Source organism: Cinclus cinclus, chromosome 23 (genome assembly GCF_963662255.1).
Source record: "Cinclus cinclus chromosome 23, bCinCin1.1, whole genome shotgun sequence".
Lineage (NCBI taxonomy): Eukaryota > Metazoa > Chordata > Aves > Passeriformes > Cinclidae > Cinclus > Cinclus cinclus.
Window position 1 is genome coordinate 6,744,333 of NC_085068.1, and position 22,211 is coordinate 6,766,543.

General features: G+C 41.1%; 1 protein-coding gene across 2 annotated transcripts in view; it reads left to right on the forward strand.

Annotated features, from left to right (window-relative positions):
* GNB1 (G protein subunit beta 1) overlaps positions 1–14,565 on the forward strand; it is a 34,813-nt gene extending 20,248 nt beyond the window's left edge. The window contains exons 3-12 of one of the 2 annotated variants that reach the window (XM_062507602.1): positions 3,939–4,046; positions 4,642–4,680; positions 5,302–5,408; positions 5,849–5,912; positions 7,638–7,800; positions 8,585–8,651; positions 10,108–10,309; positions 10,587–10,803; positions 12,403–12,514; positions 12,804–14,565. In XM_062507602.1, the coding sequence (XP_062363586.1) occupies positions 3,990–4,046; positions 4,642–4,680; positions 5,302–5,408; positions 5,849–5,912; positions 7,638–7,800; positions 8,585–8,651; positions 10,108–10,309; positions 10,587–10,803; positions 12,403–12,509 (1,023 nt within the window). In that variant the 5' untranslated portion in view covers positions 3,939–3,989 and the 3' untranslated portion in view covers positions 12,510–12,514; positions 12,804–14,565. The remainder of the gene's footprint in view (positions 1–3,938; positions 4,047–4,641; positions 4,681–5,301; positions 5,409–5,848; positions 5,913–7,637; positions 7,801–8,584; positions 8,652–10,107; positions 10,310–10,586; positions 10,804–12,402; positions 12,515–12,803) is intronic. The other variant, XM_062507603.1, reaches the window with a different exon arrangement.
* Positions 14,566–22,211: the final 7,646 nt, after the last annotated feature.

A 22,211-nucleotide genomic window follows, 5' to 3' on the forward strand; every position in this document is an offset into this window, starting at 1 on the left:
AATTTTTCTGTCACTGTTTTCTGAGCAGTGAGTGAATAATCCTTATTCTTTAAGTAAGAATTGGTCCACTGGGATCCTGAGAATATCTCCATTTTCAGGAAGCACATGGGAGTTCTGTAGGCTTCCTGCAGTTTAAAAATGTATTGCAAAGCTGTTGGATATACAACTGACTGGACATAGATAACTCTCCTCTTACACAGGAATATAGCTCATGTTGGAGTTAGAGAAAAGCAAACCCTGAGCTGTTCCTTTGACATAAATAAAGTGATAAATCTTTTTGACACAGCTGAATTGTGAAGTTTTGTCCTTTTGTGGAAAGTAACAAATCAGGCAAAGTCAGTTGATTTTCCTGTGTGGGAAACAGGAACAAAGTGACTCTTCCATAGGTACCTTGTCAGAAGAGATGAGAGACCTGGGTCATGTGGAGGAGTGGGGAGTAGTAAAGTGCCCTGAAGTGCACACATTGTTATCCAGCAAGAGGAGAATTACCCACAAGGTGTACTGGTCAACAGGATTAGGGGAAATAAGCTTAGACCAGAGACACTTAAGCACTTCAGCCCCTGGAAAGGTCTGGAGGGAGTTGGGGAAAGTGAATGTGTTATTCCTGAGGAGCTGCCTTCAGGGACACACTCACATATTCAGAAAAAGTGAGGTGAGTTTGGCTCCTTCCTATTTCTGCACAGCTCTGGGCATAATTTGGGAAAAAGGAGTGTGGAACTTGAGGAGTGACTTCTTTTTTTTCTTGAGGTTTGCTTGGTTTGGAAATGCAGTAACTTCTTTCAAAAGTCCAGAAATAGGATCATCATCCACATGAATCTTACAGATTCTTCTAGAAACCTTCTTGTAAAACAGGGTTAAATGCCTTTAGAACATGCCAGGAAATAAAAGCCTATTTTATGGTACTCAGTTGTGCTTGTTTGTGATGAGCAGAGACTTTAATATATGATCCCTCTCTGTAATAGAAATAAATCTGTGTAAAATTTCCCATGTATCAGAGTGAGACTAGATAAAAGCATTTTTTCCCCATATATTCTTATGACCTTACCTGATGTCCTTAGTCTTTTAAAGATACTTTTTTTAATGCAAGACTAGTAAGCTCTGATTTACAGTATAGCTAAAGAGGACATGGGAGACTGGAAATCTTTTTTTCCTCCCACAGATCTCATATTTCTACCATAAATTCAATTGTCTAAAACGTAGTATAAATGAAATAGTGGAACAGCCAAACTGATTTGCTGTTTGTCCCATAAATTTTACAGTTTGCTTCAGAGAACTCCTATATTTTAATGCCCTTGGCTGCTGTAGGGTTGTCATTTCCTGAGTGAGTGAGTTCAGTCGTGTTGGCAGGAATTAGCACTTCCTGTTGATGTCGAAACAACAAAGACTACAAAGAGAATGTGGAAATGTGCTTTAAACAATTCCTATGGATGCTGACAGAAAGGCAGTTCAAAGTTTGGGGTTGCTTGGAATGAATAGGGGCTAAGTTGGAATTCTCAAAGTGGATCTGTATTCAAGATGGGAACTTAGATGGATGCAAGATGGGAAAATGAACTTTCTTAATGTGACTTTCTTCCTAGGGTAAGGGTTCATCTGCTTAGGCCTCTCCCTGTTCCATGCAAAGAAGCTTTGTTTCATTTAAATGCAAGAGAATTCTCTCTCACAGTGCACAAATTCTGCAGAAATAAATGGGTGCTATTTTAAGGAGAACATATCTGCTCTGACTGACGTGAGATTATTCCTTCTATTGTAGTTTTAAGTAAAGCTGCATGTAAAATCTTCAGTAGTTTCTTGTACCTTCACCTGGCATTCTTGGTGTCCTGAGTCTGTATTGCAGTCTCATCAGTGAGTTGCTGTGACCTTGGGCAGAACACAAAAGTTTTGGAATTTCTTGCTCTGAAATAGAAATGACACCATCTCTAAATTCTTTGTCTGGAGTGGTCAGTATTTGCTTAGTAGGAAATGGTCTTATTTATTAACTCAGAGAATGGCAGAACTGGATACGAAGAAACAGAAAGATCTGAAAAATTGCAGTTTATTCTTAAAGTAACTCCTTTCTGACAAAAGCAGTGCATTAGTGTTTCACCAGGTGTGTGAACTGCTCAGGAGCTGCAGACATGCTCAGAATTCTGACAGATACCCAGCCCAGAGTGTTTGTCTGCGATGTAGGATGAACAAAACATCTTGAGAAACACAAGAGCATTCAAAAGGAAAGCAGGATAATGAAACACTCAGGATGGGTTTTGTCTTAGCTGGATTTTGGGCTGAGCTGAACAAGCAATCTTAAAGGGGCTTAGAGATGACCCTGGAACCAGAAGAGAGAGGGAAGGAGAGCCAGTTTCACAATGAAGTGAAAGGGCCTTGAAGTTGTGTGAGTGGAGGTTTTGGGAGAGAAGCCAACTAAAATTCCTTTCCTAACATACTGTGGGTTTCAGAGAAGAGAAAAAAATGGTGAATGATGCTATGACAAGATCTGGCATCTGTTCCTAGAGGTTTTCAGTTTGGAATAACTACTATGGAGAGAGCTTCAGCCTAAGTTTGGTTATGGGGGATAGAAATATTTTGGGAATATTGAAGTCTAAACTGTTCTGCAGCTTCTTTTAACAGGATGTTTGTTCTACTGCTCTAATTTACCTTGACAGTATGTTCTCTGTTATTGTGACTGAATAAAAATTTGGAAGTTCTCCTCATCTTTCTCCTTGTGAAGGGCTTTAAGAGGAAAACAAACCCCACATGCTTGCAAAGATAAATAAGCTGATTAAATCCTAACAGAATAATAAGTAAAGCTGCTAGCAAAGCATTTCCTTTATTTAATAGTAATGGGTCAATTCTGGCTAATAAAATGTTCTAAAATCACACTATCAGTGTTAATTTATAAACTCCAGGTGTTCTGTGTAGTATTTGAAATTGGAATCAATTATCTTGTCCTGCAATAAAAGAGAAAATTCATCAGCATGTTTCTTCAGCATCTTCCATTGCTATCAAGCTGCAGAGATTTTAAAACAAAAAGTTCAGGAACAGCTGAGTTGGAGATGTGGAATGCTGGAGAAAATGCCAACAGTATCTTTCTGGAGCAGAGATTTTTAAAGATAAGTTGTACATTTAATAGGAAATACCCATATGACTGTGATATTGGGAAATATCACACAATAGTTGAGCAACTCTATAGGCAAAAGCTGAGGTTGCTTCAGTGATTGTGGTGTTTCATAGAGCCTCTGTCTTGCTGACTCTATAAAATAGATGTAATTTGGTGCCTATGGATACTGGGAAAACAGAGGCTTAGAGGGGAAAAGTGATGGCTGTGGTTTCTCAAACTCCTGCCCTCAACCCAGAAAAAAAAACCCCCTGGTTTTACCCTGACAACATGTTCATGTTACAGTCAGCTCTGGATCTCAGACATTTTAGCAGTTGTCAAGTAAACCCCTGAACATTTGTGAGTGATCTCCTTTTCTCCAGCTAGCAGAACAATATTTTTCATAACCTTGATGTTGCAGACAGTTCTTACAGCATTTTGCAGGTGCTTTTGTCAGTGTAATTCCTTTTTCTTTGCTGGGACAATTCCTTGCTCTGGTCTGAAGAGCTGCAGGGAAGTTCTGACTTCCATGTCTGAAATTGGTGTTACCTGCTTACTCACTCTTGGGCAACTTGAATTTATACAAAAATTAATCAAGCCTCAAAGGAAAAAAAAAAAAAAGGAAAAAAGTAGGAGGCCTTGAAGAGAGGAATAAGTCCAAATTCTATTTGATTTCCTATGGCTGGAAGCAAACCACATCCATTTGTGCCAACACCTTATGCTGAGGAGATTTCAGACACATTTTCACCTGTATTCCTGTGTTAATAAAACAATCTGCCATTTTTTTTTTCCAAGTTTGAAGTGGTTGAAAGGACTTGTAATTTCCAACTCTAACTTCTAATTCTCCTGCTTCTGACCTGTCTTTCAGATTTCTGGTTGTTTCAGAGGTGGCAGTGGAGCACACCTTTAGCACAGGAAAATGAGCGAGCTTGACCAGTTACGCCAGGAGGCTGAGCAACTGAAAAACCAAATCAGAGTATGTATTGTGCCTCAGCACAAATGAATTGCTCTTGAGGAGGACAGAAATGATGCCTTAAATGTTTCCCCAGTGTCAGAGTTAATGTAGGAAGGGCAAGCATGTATAAAATTACTTTTTGGTCTTTTCTATTGCTTAGAAAATAATAGTTACAGAAGCAACGCACAAAATTGCTGATCAAAATGAATGTTTACTGAAGTTTGTCTGAGCTAGAGTATAACTAAAGTTAAAGAAACTGCTTAAAATAAGGTCAGTGATAAAGTTTGTCAGAGCTTTGTCCAGTAAGCTCTTAAAAACCTCTGAGGTTGGAGACTGCACAGCCTCTGGACAAGCAGTCCACTGCTTGAGTGTCTTTGTGGTGAAAGTCATGTTGCCTTTCTCCCAAAAGAGGAAGACATTTCAAAGGTAAATGCACAGTGTGTGTTGACAGCAGGCAGTGTATTATGGTAATGCTGCTATTAGGATGGGTCCTCTTCTGGGTGACAAGCAGAGATATTTTCTGAACCTTGGGTTCAGGGGCCTTAATCAACTTGATAAAGCAGAGAAAGAAATGTACAGAACTCCATCCAATTTCTCTAATTTCCTTCTCTTGCAGGATGCTAGGAAAGCATGTGCAGATGCCACCCTGGCTCAGGTAAGTATTTCAGAGTTTAACAGGAATTAAGAAAATATGCCTCCCTTACAAAAAGAAAATGCTGTGTAAGAAGGTGCATGCAAGTGATTTTGGTTTTGCCTCCTGTAGCAATTTTTTTTTATTTTGCCTTTGGGTGTTTTCTTCCAGAAATAAGTACATGTTTGTCCAGTTCCTGAGAGCAGTGGCCTTGAGCAGTGATTTCTTTGGGTGACTCAGGGCACATTTCTGCTGCTTAATGGAAAATAATGCTCAGCCCTGGAGCAGGGAGCAATACTGTTGCTACCCTGATAATCAGAACCATAAGGCTTGCTGAGGTTAAACTGCTTCAATGTCTGCCACATTTATCTGTGCAGGAGGAAAAAACCCAGATCAAAGGTCTGAAATCCTACAAGTCTAAGAAGATACAACCTAAAGAAAACATTTTCTGGGAGTGTTTATAAATGCAATAGGCTGCTTGGGTCGTGTGATGAGGACACAATACTTAACATGACATTACTTGTGAAAGGGCAGTTTTTAAAACAAATAAAATACTGAGAATGTGGGACTGTGGGAACTGTGTATGAGATTTTATTTGTGAACAGTGAAGGGAAAAACTCAGTGTGTGACTTTTTCCTGTTCCAGATCACAGCCAATATCGACCCAGTGGGGAGAATCCAGATGCGCACTAGGAGAACACTCCGGGGACACCTGGCCAAAATTTATGCAATGCACTGGGGGACTGATTCCAGGTGGGTACAAAACTGGGTCCTGTGGCTTCACTGCTCTCTAGAAAGTTGAGTGTACTGGCCTTGGGACCACGTGGAATTAATAATTCTGAGAGAAGTTGGGGAGTCTGAGAGGAGTCAAACACTGAAGGCCTGAGTTTTCCTCCAAGTTTCTGTAATCCAAGCCTACATTTGATGCCAAAACCCCAGTCCTTGTCTACTTGCCTGAAAATACAGTAGTGGTACCACATGAATTCTGAGGAGCTGTGGAAATAGAGTAGATGCCATTATCGGTTGTCTTTTTTTTCCTTTTGTTCCTTTTCTGTTAACTACTGATTCATTTAAAGAGAAACTAAATGCCACTGGTATCAGCTGCTGTCATTCTCTTTTCTTTACAACGTTCATCACAAAGGTGTTCCTTGGCTGCCCACAATGATTGTGTTTCCCTCCTGTTTCCTCCCTAGGCTTCTAGTTAGTGCCTCCCAGGATGGCAAACTTATAATTTGGGACAGCTATACTACAAACAAGGTAAGGCCAGCTGATCCATTGCTGCGTGATTCAGTTGTGAATGCATCAGAAGGAAGTATTGCCCATCATCATTTTGGCTCTATTGCTTTCCTAATCCTAAATCCAAATTTTGAATTGTCCAAAACAGTCAAGTTGTGTATAAAGAGCACAGCGGTGTCCTCAGTGTGTGAAAACGTGCACAACAAATGGAGGACAAGGAAAGATTTCCTTCTAAAGAATGTTTTGATTTGTTTTGATACTGCAGAAAAGTTATTACCAGAGAGCAGGCAGTGATGAGCATCTTGCACCAGAAGGGGCAGAGATTTCAGCATAGCCAGATTAATTTGTTGTCTGCAGTGAAGTCCTGAAAGACCTGACATGTTCTAATGAGTCATCACTTCGTGGCTGCAATCACATGAGGCAGTTCAGGACTACTTTTACTTTCATTTGACAGTTGTTGGTATGTACTGATCATGACCACTGTTACAGGGCTGGCAACAATTCCCAGGTAGCCCCTTGTGGTTAAGTTGACAGAGCTGCTTAAATCTCATGCATGGAACTGGCTTTATTATAAATAAATTTTCCTAACTTAGCTCCTCACAGCATTAAAATCGATGTTACCAGTGCACTGGAGCAAATGGCATCACTTCACTAAAAAGTTACTACAATATGGTTTGCAAATTTAAAATAAATCTTCTCCTTTTTACCTTCATCCTCATCCTTTGACCTCAGCCTGCAGGTAAATGTCACCTAAATTACTGTGACTGCTGTAGAATGGTGAAATCATCGCTGCGTGCTATGATTTCTGTATTGATATCTTCAATTCTTACATCAATGCTAATTAATCCATGCAATATTCTTTTGGCAGTTCCAGCACACACTGGAGGTAACAACATACAGTGTTGTCACGATTTGATCTTTGCCTAATGATAAAATAAAATGGCTCAAAGTGAATATTCCAAATAGTTCCTTGGTAGAAGACTCCAAAAATGAACTGGTTGTGGTTTTAGGACAGGGTTGGGGTTTTTGTAACTGCTCTTTGCTGCAGGATCACTGATTCCTGGTTGTTCCTCTGCTTCTAATGAGATTTTTTTTTTTAAGGAATTCAGGCACATTGTTAATATTGCATGAAATATCACCATTTGTCCAAGGGCACCAGCCCTTTCCTAAAGACTTTATGAACAAATTTAAGGGATGAAGATAATGAGTTAACAAGACAGAACAGGTTTATCTTCCATAATTATCTAAAAAAAGTTCTTTGAGCACAGGATGACAAGGAAACATGGGGTAGTTATTTAAATGTGAAGCTTGATTGCTTGCAGTGGGTTTCCAAAGAAGGATTTAAATGGCAGTGGAAGCAGCGATTTCCTTACTTGTTCATTCACAGCATCTAAGCCTGGAATTGGCAGTTCTGCTGACTGTGCTTGGAAGTCAATATTTTCCTGAACCTATAATAAACCAATAGTAATCAGAGCACTGAAATGAAATAATTCACTTTGGACCAAAATTGCTGATGAAACTGGATTCAGGAAAAGCAAATCTGAGGTTTTATTACGTCACTACTTGTTCTGACGAGCTTCATGTGCAAGTTACCCTCAAAATAGTTTGGTAGTCAAACAGCTGTTTTATTCTTGCTTCTCTGCCAGAAACACGATGCCTGCCTTGAGACCCAGGTGAAGAACTTCCTTTTGGTGCATCACTGAATGCAGTTTTTGCAGCTGCAATCCATCCCTGTTTCTGTTTCAGGTGCATGCGATTCCCCTGCGCTCCTCCTGGGTCATGACTTGTGCATATGCTCCCTCTGGGAATTACGTGGCTTGTGGTGGGCTTGACAACATCTGCTCCATTTATAACTTGAAAACTCGTGAAGGGAATGTCCGTGTCAGCCGTGAGCTCGCTGGGCACACAGGTGAGTGCTGCTCAGAATTACCTCAGCACCGTGAAGATTTAAAAAAAAAATCCTTTAAATATAATTTCCTAGTAATGATCTACTTCTTTCCTCACCTTAGCTGCAGACTGCTTGGTTTTAAATGTTTCTAAGCAGTTTTTTCTACTGTAAAATTGAGCAAAAACTTAGAGCTGGAAGTTGATGTTTGCAGGTTTTCCTATTTTCTGCTGTAGTTTGAATTCTGTGCTTTGAGAAATGGAGGTGGTTGGCAGGCAAGCTTATTCTGTAATCAGAGTGGTTCCACTGATGGTTTGGCAGACGGGATTTCAGGAAAAAAGATGCTTCAGAGCAATCAGATGAAATTCTTTGATGCTGCTGTTGGGAAACATGCAATGTCCATGCTCAGGTCTTTGTACTGACCAGGAGTGCAGTTTATTTTTCCTCAGTGTCTGATATAGCTGAGCTCACCAGCACTTGTTGCTGCTGGATGCAGTGACACTGAGATGCACTTTGTTACAAAGCTGAGTGTGTGCAGTTCAGGCTTGGACTCCTCCCCAGCTTGGCCAGTGGATTCCACAATTTTGTCCCCCTTCCTCTGGTTGGGTTGGGGTGGTCTCTAAAGAGCCAAACCACATTTTGTCCAAAACATGGCAGGTTCCTTTACAGAAATGATCTGTTGCATTTTAGGCTTTTAGCGTTTCTTGCTGCAGCTTCAGGAGAGGAAGGAAGCAGCTTATTAGCAAACCAATTTGCCTTTGAAGGGTAATCTCTGGCCTTATTTGTGCCCCTTTTATTCTTTTTCCAGGGTACTTGTCCTGCTGTCGTTTCCTGGATGATAATCAGATTGTCACCAGCTCTGGCGACACCACTTGGTAAGCTGGGACACGGGGACAGCACTGTCAGGAAGGGCTTTTCTAATCCATTTTCTGTGCCTGAAGGAAACTTTGTCCTTCACAAACTTCATCATCACCCACAGGACTCTGGTGATAACTGCTCATATGTCACTTTTTGCTGGCAATTTCAACTCTGTGAGCTTTGGCTGTTGCCTTGTGCCCATGTTCTGAAGAGTCTGTCCTAATTCTGTGTTAAGATGTTCTGGGAATTTTTTTCCTCATGTAACTATTTGACTTTCAGAAATAACTGTATTAGACTAATGATTTTCCTCAAAACTCTTCTTGTATTCAGTATTTATTACTTTAAAAGTCATGTTTGGATATTTCTCATACAGAATGTAGTTAATGTTGTTACTCAGAAGAGCTCCTAGAAAATATTCTCCAGTGACAATAGTTGGGTTTTTTAAGGAGAATGTAGGTGTGTATCTTCATAAATTCTGGTTTCTGAACTAAAAAGGGCCTCCATCTTTTTTTCATGGATTTTTCTATTATATCTATTTCTTAAAAGCATTGCAGTTCTCCCAGGCAGCAGCACTTGCAGCGAAGGTTGTCTAATAAATACCTGTCACAATGCCAGTCTATTTGAATGTATTATGTGTATTAGTCCACTGATTCTGAGCAGCTGTGGAATATATATGGGATTGAAACCAAAAATGTTTCTCAGTATGTGTTGGTATTTAGAGAACCCAAAAAACCGTAATGAAATGAGAGGGTTTGTAGAAATGGTGCTCTTTGTAAGAGAATACAGCTTCTTCTGGAGTTCTGTAGTAATTGCAGCTGTGCTTGACATCACCTCAGTTCAGCCAAGCCTCAAAAGACTTTGATAAAGTACAGGCATCTCTTGTTTGCCTGGTTTGAACTTGCTGCTGATGGCTCTGCTGATGGTTTGCTGAGAAATGACAGAAATTAAAAATCCCAACTTCCTGAAGTGTTTGGACCTCTTCTTAAGGAGGTGATAGTGTTCTTTCATCCTTTTATACTCTTAATTATCACTGTAGTAGTGATTTGGCTGACTTGCAACTTTAAGATCAGACATAATTCACAAAGTTACTCATCCTTTCTGAGTTTATAAAAATGAGAAATGCTGGCTCAGCTTTTGCTGTAGCCTTACCACTGCTGCTTCAAATGAAGCAGTGGTAGTACTGGATAACAGCCATGGCAGAGTACCTTGGGATGAGCAGCCCTCAGTGCCAGTCACCAGTTTTTTCCAGTGTTTTTCAACTTAAAACCCCACAGTGTTTTAAAATTAAGGATAGCTATAAGGTCTTCTATGCACAGTTAATCTGCAACAGCCAAATAGTTCAACCAAAAATGTTTATTTCTATTGTCAGTATCAATATTGTTAATACTTGAATTTTTACTTCAGCAGTGGTAAAAAGACCGTAGGAAGGAGCACAAACGTGTTGATTTTTGCCTCTTTAATTATTCTTTCCAGTGCTCTCTGGGACATAGAAACTGGTCAGCAGACAACCACATTTACTGGGCACACTGGAGATGTGATGAGTTTGTCCCTTGCCCCTGATGCCCGGTGTTTTGTTTCTGGTGCCTGCGATGCCTCTGCCAAACTGTGGGATGTTAGAGAAGGAATGTGCCGGCAAACCTTCACCGGCCACGAGTCAGACATCAATGCCATCTGTGTATGTAGCTGCTTCCTTTAGCATCTTCTATTTCTCTGCTCTCTGCTCTTCAGCATGAGGAAGTATTTTCAGGGTTTTTAAAATAAGTTTGTAGAAGTGAGAGAATGACCTCAAACTTGTGGTGAATGGAAGCGGGGTGTTCGTTCTTGAATTTCTCCTCTGGCTTTGCCCATATCCCGGCATGGAGAGGTGCAGCCTCTCGTTTGCTGTGCTCTGATGTGATGCAGAGGGATCAAATCTGAAACCATTTGTATTTTATTTTTCCTCCCCCATGAAGTTCTTCCCCAACGGCAACGCCTTTGCCACGGGCTCGGACGATGCCACGTGCCGGCTCTTCGACCTGCGGGCTGACCAGGAGCTGATGGTTTATTCCCATGACAACATCATCTGTGGCATCACCTCTGTAGCATTTTCCAAGAGTGGCCGTCTGCTCCTAGCTGGGTATGACGACTTCAACTGCAACGTGTGGGACACGCTGAAAGCTGATAGAGCAGGTAAATGCATGGGGTTGAATATTGCAAACTCGCTGTGGACATTTGGTTGGGGTCCCCGCCCCTGGAGGTGTCCCAGGTACACCTGGATGTGGCACTCGGTGCTCTGGGCAGGGTGACAAGGTGGGGACCAGCCACAGGTTGGACTTGATGGCCTTGGTGGCCTTTTGCAACCTCTGCTTCTGTGATGCTGAATGGGTGAATTGAGTCTCGTGCACAAATCTGTCAGCACATGCTGTCTCAACTTCAGAACTTCCTGAAAAACGTTTTTAGGCTGCCCAGTGATGGTACAAATCCATTGGAATCCTGCTTAAAGATGGATGCTTGAGAACAGGAAGATTGCCATTAAAAACAAGGGCTTGGGGTGGAGGGATATTCTTTTTTAGACTTTATGGCTTTGTTTATGCATTAACTATTCAAAGCAATTCAACATTAATGATACTATTTATGCACAAGAATTTTTTTCCTGGTATTAGTAACAGTAGTTGTAGAGACAACCAGCAGAGCAGCAGACTCTGGACTTTATCTTTTGAGGAAACAAACATGAAATTCATGGTCCAAAGATGAAGAGAATTTAACTTCAGTTCTTTAAAATGAAAACTTTTGTTGGAAAAAAGGTACAAATTAGGCCACAAGTGTTTCATTGTTCTCATCAGAATAGGAGGTGAGAAAAATACTCTGCATATTGAAATGTTCCAAGGCTTCAGATTGCTGGGCAGATTCGGCACTTCTGATATTAAACACTCTGCATCTTCTGATATTAGGACTTCTGTATTAAACACCTTTGTGGTTGTGTATTCAGTACAAGTATTTAAGACTTCTTGGTGCTGAATTTGTCTTACCGAATTGCAGCAGTTCCTGTTGCTACTGGGAGAATGAGGAGAGTCCTGTGAGCACTCTAATTCATGTATAGAAAGATTAATTTCAAGTCCATCAAGAATATCTTGGCTCAGTGCTGTGGACTGGAAAGCTTGAACATAATTAGGTTTTCTTTTTACCTCCTTGAAGCTGTTAAATTAAAGGGGATGGAGGAAAATGTTGTCTCCCTTAATTTTTCTGCTTAGTGTCTCAATTCTTTCTTTTAATGGTGCTATAATTGAATTGTATTAGATCTCCATATTGACAAATAGATTGTATGGAGGAGTCTGTCTTGTGAATGTAGTAAGAGAAAATTGGATGAAAAATGCTTTTAGAGTTCATAACATAATTCAGTTTAACTTTGGTTTTAAAAGAAAAATTTTTACAAATGTAAGAATTTTGTAAAATTTAACTGCTCTTTATCACTGTGGTCAGGAACAAAAGCTGTGTAGTACATGTTTGTAGTGACATTGTCAGAATCTTCAGGGCTGTCACTTCACAACTCATGGGAGACCAGTATAATATGAAAAAATTTTGGAGTAATGCATTTACTGAATTACCCCCTTGAGAACCCAGCTCTGTCCTGAGTCTGTGCTTGCAGAACCAAAGGCATTTAAAAATTCCAGCCGTGTTTGTTCAGGATTTTTGACTCTAGAGCTTGGCTATTCCAAATGTGCTGTGGTATAACTTGAACAGACAGGAAATCACCAAATACAATTTTTTTGTTCCATTTCTCATTTCTAGGTGTCCTTGCTGGTCACGATAACCGTGTCAGTTGCTTAGGTGTGACTGATGATGGCATGGCAGTGGCAACAGGGTCATGGGACAGCTTCCTCAAGATCTGGAACTGAAGTAGGTGAGTCCCCAACTTGTTAAGGCTGCTTTGGGCATCATTCAGGTCAGGAAATCATTGAGGAGCAGACCTGAGCATTTTGGGGGGTTTAAATGATCATTATTTTAATGTATGCGCTGACATTTTTCTGGTGGCAAATTTTTGACTGCTGTACTTTTCCTGTGTGGGTTTTATGAGTAAACAAATAAATGTCCTTGGGAAAGGGGTGGGGGGATAATGCCTGGTTGTGTCAGTGGTGGGTACAGCAGAGGTGCCACTTGTTTGCAGTTTCTCAAAGTGCCACTCTCACCAGATGTTTCTGTGTGCCAGAAGAGCGGCGGACTCCACGACTGGAAGAAGTTTCCAACGGTTGAAAATTAAAAACGATAGCATATCCAATCCAACCATACTAACTTGGACCCCCATCCTCCCCAACTTCAAAGGGCAAGATCTTTTCCGTCTCCTGTTGCTGAAATGAAGAGCACAATTACCTTTCCAAGAAGAATTTCTGTGTTGTAAGCAAAATGAAATTGTGCATTCCTTTTGGGACCATTTTTTTTGTCTTGAGAATTTAAAAACAAATGAAACACTATCATAAAAAGCATGACCAGAAAATAAACTTGAGCATAATTGTGAAACAGTTAGCTTTCACTGTAGTTTCCAAGTTGAAGTTAAGGACTTTATCTCACACACTTGCAAATTTTAAAGTCATGTTTGTAGCAGGATTTTTTTCAAGTTTCCTTTTTAAATACATTTCCTTATGTATTTAATTGAGCAAAACAAGGGAGTCCTAGCCCAGAGCACCTGGGGGTTGTTAACGCTGTAAATTTAGTCCCTAATTTTTTTTATTTTTATTTTCTAGTATCACAGATAATTGTTGCACAAAACTTGGCATATATAGGATAATGTTAAGCAGTAAGGTAACCAAGCACATGCTGTAAAAGGTAATGAATGCTTGTTTAAAGAATCCTTTCACCTTTTATGGATTACAAATGCAATCCTTGGTCCCTCCTGCCCCCCCTTTTTCACCACACTGATTTTTTTAATCTGTTTTGGTTTGTCCACTTGGAAGGGCAGTTTATATATCCTAACACTATCCTATAAGTCTCAACAACCAGGAATCTCTGTTTTCAAAAGAGACCTATCCTACACTTGGGTATTGAGTCAATTCTTTGTGTATGAAATGATGTACAAATCAATGTTTTGAAAATAATGATCTTGAACTTTCTAAGTTAAACAGAAAAAAAAAAACCTTTTTTGATTGTTTGCCATATTGGGTGGGTTTACTCTTAGAATCGCATGCTGTAGAAATGCTAAAAAGTGCATATTGGACTAAGTCCTTAGATGTTTTTTCTTTGAAGAAATAACCTGTTTAAAAACTGTAACCATTGTCGCTGTATTCATTTATTGTTGCTACTCTGTGCATAAATCTATGAAGAACTCCAGTACAAAGCTATGCACGTTTTGGAGTAGCGTGGTAAGTCACTTTTTTTTTTTTTTTTTTTTTTTTTAAAAAAAAAAAAAAAAAAAAAAAAAAGAAGAAGAAGAAACAGCCTGTTCAAACAATCGCTGTCAAAGATTCTGGGGTGTGGGAGGAGGGAACCTAGACCATCTTCTTTATAAATCAGTTCCTCACAGCCAGTTCCTCTTGCAGGATGAGTCCTTTGCATCTGATCAGAGTCATTTTTGTAATGAGCAGGTTTTCCTGGCTTTCTTTTCAAATAAAATGTTAAAAGCAGCAGTGTTTGGACAGCAGATTGTTCTTTCCTATCTTCTCACTGTATCCAGAAATGCTCCTTCCTAGCAGCAGTAGTAGCTTTTCTCCATTTTGTTTTTTCTGCAACATTCTGTACAAAAAATGTGCTGTAATTGTGCGTTAGGCCTGGATTTGGCATAAAAGATGAGTTCCCTCTTACTCCCTTTCATGAAACTACTCTGTAGAGCTTTCTCCACGCCCTGTATCCCTCTTCACCTTTTGTATTTAATTTTAAAGTCAGTGTACTTCAAGAAAGCTGGATGCAAGATAGATACTATATTAAAATGTAATGTTATTTAAGATGTAATAAAGCAGTTTGACATGAGTTTGGACTGATCTGTTTTGCAGCTTATTGTTCAACGTGCAGAACATCATCTGAGTTGTGAAATAAGCACACAGGAGGAGGGAATGCTGTCCCCAGGAAATGGTTTGGTGTTTTTTAAATGATTAACAGTCAATTATTGGGCAGAGTATGCACTTAACTCCAGATTCAAACAGCCAGTCCTTTTCATGAGGTGCACATCACAAAAATGGTTTGTGCTATAGGAGTGGAACACCTGAAACAGGAAATCAAAGCAAAATGATGAATAACTTCTTCTAAAATTTTGTGTCCTTTAATAGGAAAAGAATTGAGCGGAACATCTTTGTGTTCCTGCCACGTGAGGATCTGGCCACAGCAGCTCTGTTGGCACTGTTAGATTGACAGGGTAAGAAGTCATTTTCATTCTCAGTAAGAATAAAGTCTCTATGAGGCAGAGTTTTATTTAATTTTTTTAAATGATTTTATTCTCAGAGAAAGCAGATTGCTGAAGTGAAGTGTTAAAAAGCAGTTGGTTCAACAATTTGGTTTCAACAGTTTGGTATTGGTTGACTTGAGGGTTTTGTGGTTTTAGTGGGTCAAGTCCCATCTCTCGTTCTGGTCTAAAAAAATCTGGGTTTGCCCTCATTTCACATCATCCAAGAGAAATTCCAAATCCATGGTTTGATCTCATACTAAACATTCTCAGCCTCAATGGAGAGGTTTTTAAAAGCTGGGAGTATGGAAAATCTGATGGTGACATTACTTAACCAGCACCATTACCGAACTGTGAACACTGGGCTTTTGAGCTGCACGAGACTGGTAAGTAGCTCATGGCTAGAAATGCTTAAATTTGGGAATTCAGGTTTGGTGGTTTGCAATTCCAAATGCTGTAGTTGTGGAGTTTCCACTCACGTGGAACATTTTTATGCCAAAGGATGTTTAATATGTGACTCTGTCTGGTCTGTAATAAAATCAGTGATCTGTCTTACCTTCCTTAATCTCAATCCATGTGTGAAATTTCCATGTCCTGCCTGTGCTGGCGATAACCTGCCCGGACAGTGATGTCTTGTGTCAGGAGGCTCATGTGCAGCCCTTTGGGATTTACTTGAATTGCCAACAGTTGCAGTTGCCTCTTACTATTCTTTATTTTTGTGTTAAATACGAAAATTTAATTTGATTTAAACATCTGTGATTGTGTGTTTGGTTATTCAGAGAGCTGCTACTAGAGAAAAATGGGTGTGCAAAGGCAGCAGCTCTGAGCTCTTAGGTCTGGGCCAAAACTCCCTTTTGTTTTAGGATATACCCAACTCAAAACTATTTATGTAATCTTACCTACAAGCTCCTCCTGTGGGCTTTGAAAAGATTCTGAGTTGGAGATAGTTGTGGGATGTGGTTCCAAAGAGCAGCTTCCCCCAGCTGCTGGTGAATTTCTGGGGCTAATTTCATATTTCTGGTTCAGATTCTGTGACATGAGAACACATCTGTGAGAATGGGGTTGGAATCCTCTCATGGAGTTTCAGGGAAGGGGTGAAGGAAGAGAGAACAGATTTCTCAATCCCAGGACCTTGAGTTAAGACCTTTAGCATTTTCTGTGCCCCTCAGGGCTTTTAATTTCTTCATGAATTAAATAAAAGATCTGAGGTTCTACTACCAGCAGAAAAAAAGAAATGGAGTTGGGCATTCTACCTTTTGACCATGAAGTCCCCTGGAGTGTTTTAAATCAGCTGTGAAACACACTTAAAATGACTGATTGAATCATGCCCTGTAGGAGATAAAAATAGAATAATCTGGTTTCTGGGAAGTGGCAGAGTAAATAAAGAATAATAAAACCTGTCACCCGTGCTGAGCTGTGTGCCTTGGTCTGCAGCAAGGCAGGATCCTGTGTAGTTTCATGATTAACACTTTTTAGTGTAGGTGTAACCATGCATTCACATTGGAGGGGAAGGAATAAAAAAGTGGCTGATGAACAAGTTCTAACAGCAGCTGGCTATTTTTGCATGGTGCTGTTCTCTTTTTCTTCCCTTCATGTAATTTCTGAGAGTCTGCCTCTGCTTTAACCATCAATAATGAGTTGGTCTTTTTACACTGCAGTCCAAGGTGTAAGAATTCTCCCCAAGTATGTGGAAAGTTGAATTTGTTCTGTTGCAGGGTTGTTATGAGGAAGTTTTGAAAAATGAAACCCCAGCTTTCAGTTTCCCTCTTGCAGAACAAGGCCTGGTGCCATTCCGTGGCCCTGGCACATCCCTGGCAGCTCCCAGGGATGGCAGCAGACCTGTCCTGCGTCCCTCACGTGCTCTTTCCTTGCTGATTTAAACATCATTGCTTAGGTCCGTTCTACCTGGTGAGTCAAACCATTTCTGCTCTGTCTCCTGCTCTTTTCCTGGCCACTCCTGGCTGCTGTCCTGTCCTCAGAACCCTTCTGAGCCTTAACTGCTGCTAAATGGGAATTCCTCATCCTTCCCTGGGGCTGGGAGAACCAGGGATTTGAGCTGGACCTGCCTGGCTGCTGATCCAGCCTAAATTGCCCAGGTTAAACCCTCTCTGCAGGAAATGCTGCTGGGACAATCTTCAGTTCCCATTTCCTGGCAGCAGATGGAACATGACTGGCACGTTCCTGGCCTGGCCACAGGGCCACAGTTGGAGCTGGACTTGGCCTGCTCAGTCTGTAACCTGGTGGTGCAGACAAGGGAAGAATTTCTTGCTGTAGCCCTTATAATGTGGGTTAAATCAATTCAGTGGAAGCAGGAAAGCTTCAAATATTGATCAGTTTTGAGGTCCCAGATCAGGAGTTGCTGTTTCCTTTTATAATCTGGGCTTACTCAAAATAAGTTTAGTAAAGGAAAGGCAAGTTGAATCATTCTGAGACTGCTCAGCTTCTTCTTATATCAATACCAAAGAGTCTCCAGTGAATATTTTTAAGTAAGGGATAGTAACTGCATTGGTAAAATTATCCAGTATTTCACTTAGTTGGGAAAAACAAGCCGTAGAAATGTGAATAAAAATGGAGTGAACTTTTCATTGTTTAGAGAGCTGGCTGCTCCAAGCTTGCCCTTTAGGGGAATACAAGCCCTGCTCAATACTCATTCAAGTAATTCCTGGCTTAACCCAAGACAATTTTGTCATAAAATAGAACAAAGAGAATCTTCCTGCTTTAATTATTCATAAGCCATTTGCTGGCTGAGTGCAGTGAGATGTGATTGACCCTGAGTGGGAATCATCTGGGGAGCTGGAAGTGCAAAATGAAAAGTTTATTTGATGTAACAGATTTTTAAATGGCAAATAGATGAGGGAGGGAAAAGTCTGTTTAAAAGGGTGGGGGAAAAAATGTCAAAAAGGCACTGAAGATGGGAAGATGCTGAGTTCCCAGGAATGTTTGAAAGCACAAACAGTGCAGCTCCATCTGGTGGTACAAAGCCCATGGAATGGGTGGTCAGTGCAGGGAAGAACGTGTGTGAGAGAGCAGCCTGTGCTGGATTTGGCTGCAGTTCGTGTTCCTGCACATGGAACCCCTCCTTCCTGCGTCTCCAGGGTCCACTGAATGTATTCAGATTTTTCCATAAGGCCTTACAAACAAAACAAGCTTTCCCCAGTGTTTACTTTTGGAGGGATTTTCTTTCCCAGTGTTTTATGTAAAAAACCTCAGTTGGTGAAGATGGAGGGGTTAAAAAAGAGCCAGAGTTAACTGGAGCAGGGGCTCTTGGATGACTTTAAATCCAAGTCTTATTTAGAAAGGATTCCTTGCATTTTTCTCCAACCCCTCTTCCCCAGTATTCCTGAACTCCCTCTCACATTTTTTGCTGTGCTCTGTCACAGCCCTGATGAGAATCCCTGCTCTTTTTAGCCTCCCTCCTCTCCTTCAGGTAGGAATGAGGATCTGGAGTTGCTAATGAAGATATTTTGATTGACAGGGTGCTTGTGCTGATCTCAGCCTGGTGCCCTGTGCTGTGGCAGGGAGGTCCCTCTGCAGTGCAAATTTGGATTTTGCTGTCACACACACTCCTATTGCACCTGAGAGACCCATCACATACATTCCAAACCCTCGTTTATAAAAGCAAATACATTTTAAGATGTATAGAATTCTAATATTTAGGTTGTTTGGGTTTTTTTTTCTCTTGCACAATCAGGGTAGCTGTTGAGTGAGGAGCAGTAGGCAGCAGCAGCAGCAGCTCCTTTCCTACCCTGGCTGGTGCTTGGCAGGGTGAGTCATCCTGGAAAACACGTAACTGCATATATTTATCTCAACTTCCATTGATTTTTCACCAGAGTTCCTTATCTTTGCTTTATTGATTTACTTTCTGGGATACTATAAGCAGAACTGAAAGAAAGTCCAATGGGAATAATCATGTCTGATCCTTGGCTCCCTGGAGCTCCTGCTTAATCCAATGGGAAGAAGCAGACAGGATTTAGTGAATGGGAGACAACATCTGACATTTAAAATTACTCAAGATTTGTAACTGAGTTGTTTTGTTTTGTGTTCTCTCACACAGAAGGTGCTCAGAATTCACTGTTAATACCTGAGGGTCTTTCACTTCACATTGGGAAGGCAAAGTTCATCACCCCCTTCTGCCAGTAGCCAAGTAAAAATGGCAGTGGATGGTATTAGCTGGAGTTGAAGGCACCCCCCCTCCTGGAATCACTGAAAATTCAGCCTCACACTGATTGGTGTTTTTCTTGTGTTTAAGAATTTAACAATTCCTTCCACCCCGGAAGCAACAAAAAGCAGGTGAGGAGAGGAGTTGTGAGACATTGAGCTCTTTAAGAGCACCAGTTCCACCTTCCCTCTGACCCCTGCAGGTTTTTCCAGAGCCCAGGAGCTGTTTAACTGCTGAAATAGCTGCTGCTCTTTGCCTGGTGGGGATCTGAGCCTTGAATGAACAATAAGTATTCAGGGAGTGACAGCTCTGGGAGTGATGGACACCAGTTTGCACTAATGAGAGATCTGGGAGCTTTGCCAAGGATGACTGCATCACTTAATTGAACAATTCTATATTTCATCTGCCTCTTGCATCAGACGTGTGTTTAACCCACTGCATTCTGAAACTTTGGCAAGTCTTGACCCAGGTGACAGAGTTGCTCAGGGAATGAGCTGTGAGTGAGCCTGTAAGAAAATCCAGAGAGCCAAGAACATTCAGCAAGGAGAAAAATGAGATTCATTGGCCAGGCTGGTGTCTGTCAGTGGCAGCTCTGAGAAGTGATGTTGGGATTTAAAAAATGATCCTTTGGAGCTGTTCTGTCTCCCTCCCTCCTCCCAAGGCTTATTTCAATCAAGTGATAGCATCGGCCATGGTGGCAGGAAATGGAGCAATTACAGATAGACCTCAAGGAACAGCTTATCAGAACTGAAGGTTAAACTTTCATAAGCAAAAGGATCATTCCTGTTCTTTGAAGCCTGTCACTGTTCTATCCACCCAAGAGTAACTTAACCAGAAATACCAGATGGGAGCCAGGCAGCCTCTGACCTCAGCTCTGATAGGAAAGTGAAAGTTCCTCATTGAGTTGTAGAGCTTGAATTAACAGGGCTAATTTCTCTTTTACCACTCTGAAAAAGAAACAAAACATCCAAACTTTTGGGCCTATTTCACCTTTAGAGTCCAAATTATCCTGTTAGGTCTTAGCACTTGAACCAGCCCCATCAATTAAAATCTGGGGCATTCTGGATGGGAAACAGGCAGTTAAGGTTAGTGCTACCTCTGCCAGGAACTTCAAAGCCCTGCTGTCCTGTTGGTTCTGAATAGCTGAACTTATTTATATCCTATTTCTAGTGCCTCACTGTTTATATTTTGAATAGGAAGCAGCAGCATTGGCAATATTTGCTTTTGCAGGGTGAGGTGGTTTACAAAGAAGCTTCTTTACCTCAACCATTTTATTTTTTTTGAGAAATCCAGTAATTGGAAAATCTGTGTATGCCCATTTGAACCCCTTTGATAAAGCAATGCCTTCATGTCTGTCCATCTGAAAACCTCCCAAAGGATTTCATCACATTCCTGCAACTATAACACATTTGGGTGTGAGCCAGGGACAGCACAAATATTCTTTATTTTACAGTTTATTCTAATTAGATCATCCCAGGGGTTGTGTCTGGCAGAGTTTTTGTGGGACATCCTCTGCAGCTTTAGCACAGGGATTTCTAAGCCAGTTCTTCCTCCTCAGTGCTATTTTTTGGGGGTAGTTGAGTAGATTTAATCCCATGCTCTGTGGACTCCCAGCCCTGTGGAGGGAGGCCAGACCATAAAATAATTCTCTGGGCTGTTTGAAAAATAACATAACTGGGCAGCTGCACAGCATGGGAAAGCACCTTGGATCTTTCCCCCTTCTCCTCCTTTTCCATGTCACAAAGCCAGCAACTTCGATCACTAATGCAGGGCTGTTTAGGGTCCAGTGGTGAAACAGTGGAGGTGAATTTGATTTGTATCCCACCCTTGCAGGAGGGCTCAGATCCAGCCCGGGGACCCTGAGCAGAGCCTGTGCATTGAGCACTAACTCACAGCAATTATTCAGGAGCTTTCCTTGCATGAGTGGTCAGGTGCTGAGAACATCAAATGCTGCTTTTCCTAGGCTTTTGTGACATTTGGGGGCTGACTTCCAGCCTTTAGTCATAACTATGTAATTAACAATCAGCTTAATTATATCAAAATAATTTGATTTCTGGTTGCTTACGTTAAAATTTTGGGTTCAGTGGGATGTTCAACAGAATGTGCTTGAAATTCCTGATTTTATAGAAGGAAACAAATATGAGGTGTTGGCAACAAGACCCTTAAGTTCATCAGAAGCTTTTTAGCTGTGGGTGTTGCCCTGTGCTGGGACATTTTTATTCACACAAAACAGATGCTGCTTATCAATAACTGATCAATAACTGCTGTATTTGACTCCTTTGGTGTAAGGTATCTTCCCGTGAGGAGCAGGAAAAGCACAAATCCGCTGTGGTGCTGGATAAAGGGACAAAATTTTCCTTTTTTTCTGGAAAACGTGTCCGTGAGAGAGAATCAGCATGCGGCTTCTGCTGCCACCTGGTGCTGGCGCCCAGTTTGGCCGGGGAACTGGTCCCAGTGACCCACAAGGCAAATGTAAGGGTCTTCCTCGACGTCCAGTCTTGACCCAAGGGCAAATGAGACACCAAAATATAGGCTAGAAAAACACAGGAGAAATTATGAATCTATAAATCGATAGAATATAGGAATATATGGAATATATGGCACTGGTTTCAGTGGATTTGTGGGGTGTGGAGTAGGTTAAAGCATGTGCTGAGAGGCCATTTTGATGGAACACAGGGAGCAAACACCATAATTTCCCCAGTAAATTATTTCTAGCAGCAAAGATGTCCCCCAGAGCACGTTGTGTTTCAGTGGTTTGGGGATGGACAGCTGCTATTGACAGGGAATAGTTGCAGACAATATTTCTGCAAAACCTGCAGAGCACCTCCTGCCACATCCTTCTGGCCCTCTTAGGTTTCACGGGATGAAATGTGAATTTTCTTCATTCATTTACAGACACGAAATCCGAGGAGGAGGAATTATTTCTTCTGTGCTAATCAGTCTTTACAGCCAATGTGTAAAGTTAAGTCACAACCCCATTTTTTGTGTGTTCCAAACAGATGTAAAAATCACCTTCAGGGAATTGCCTGGGAAAGACAAAACTCGGCTGACCTGGCTGTGCTCTCACAGAGC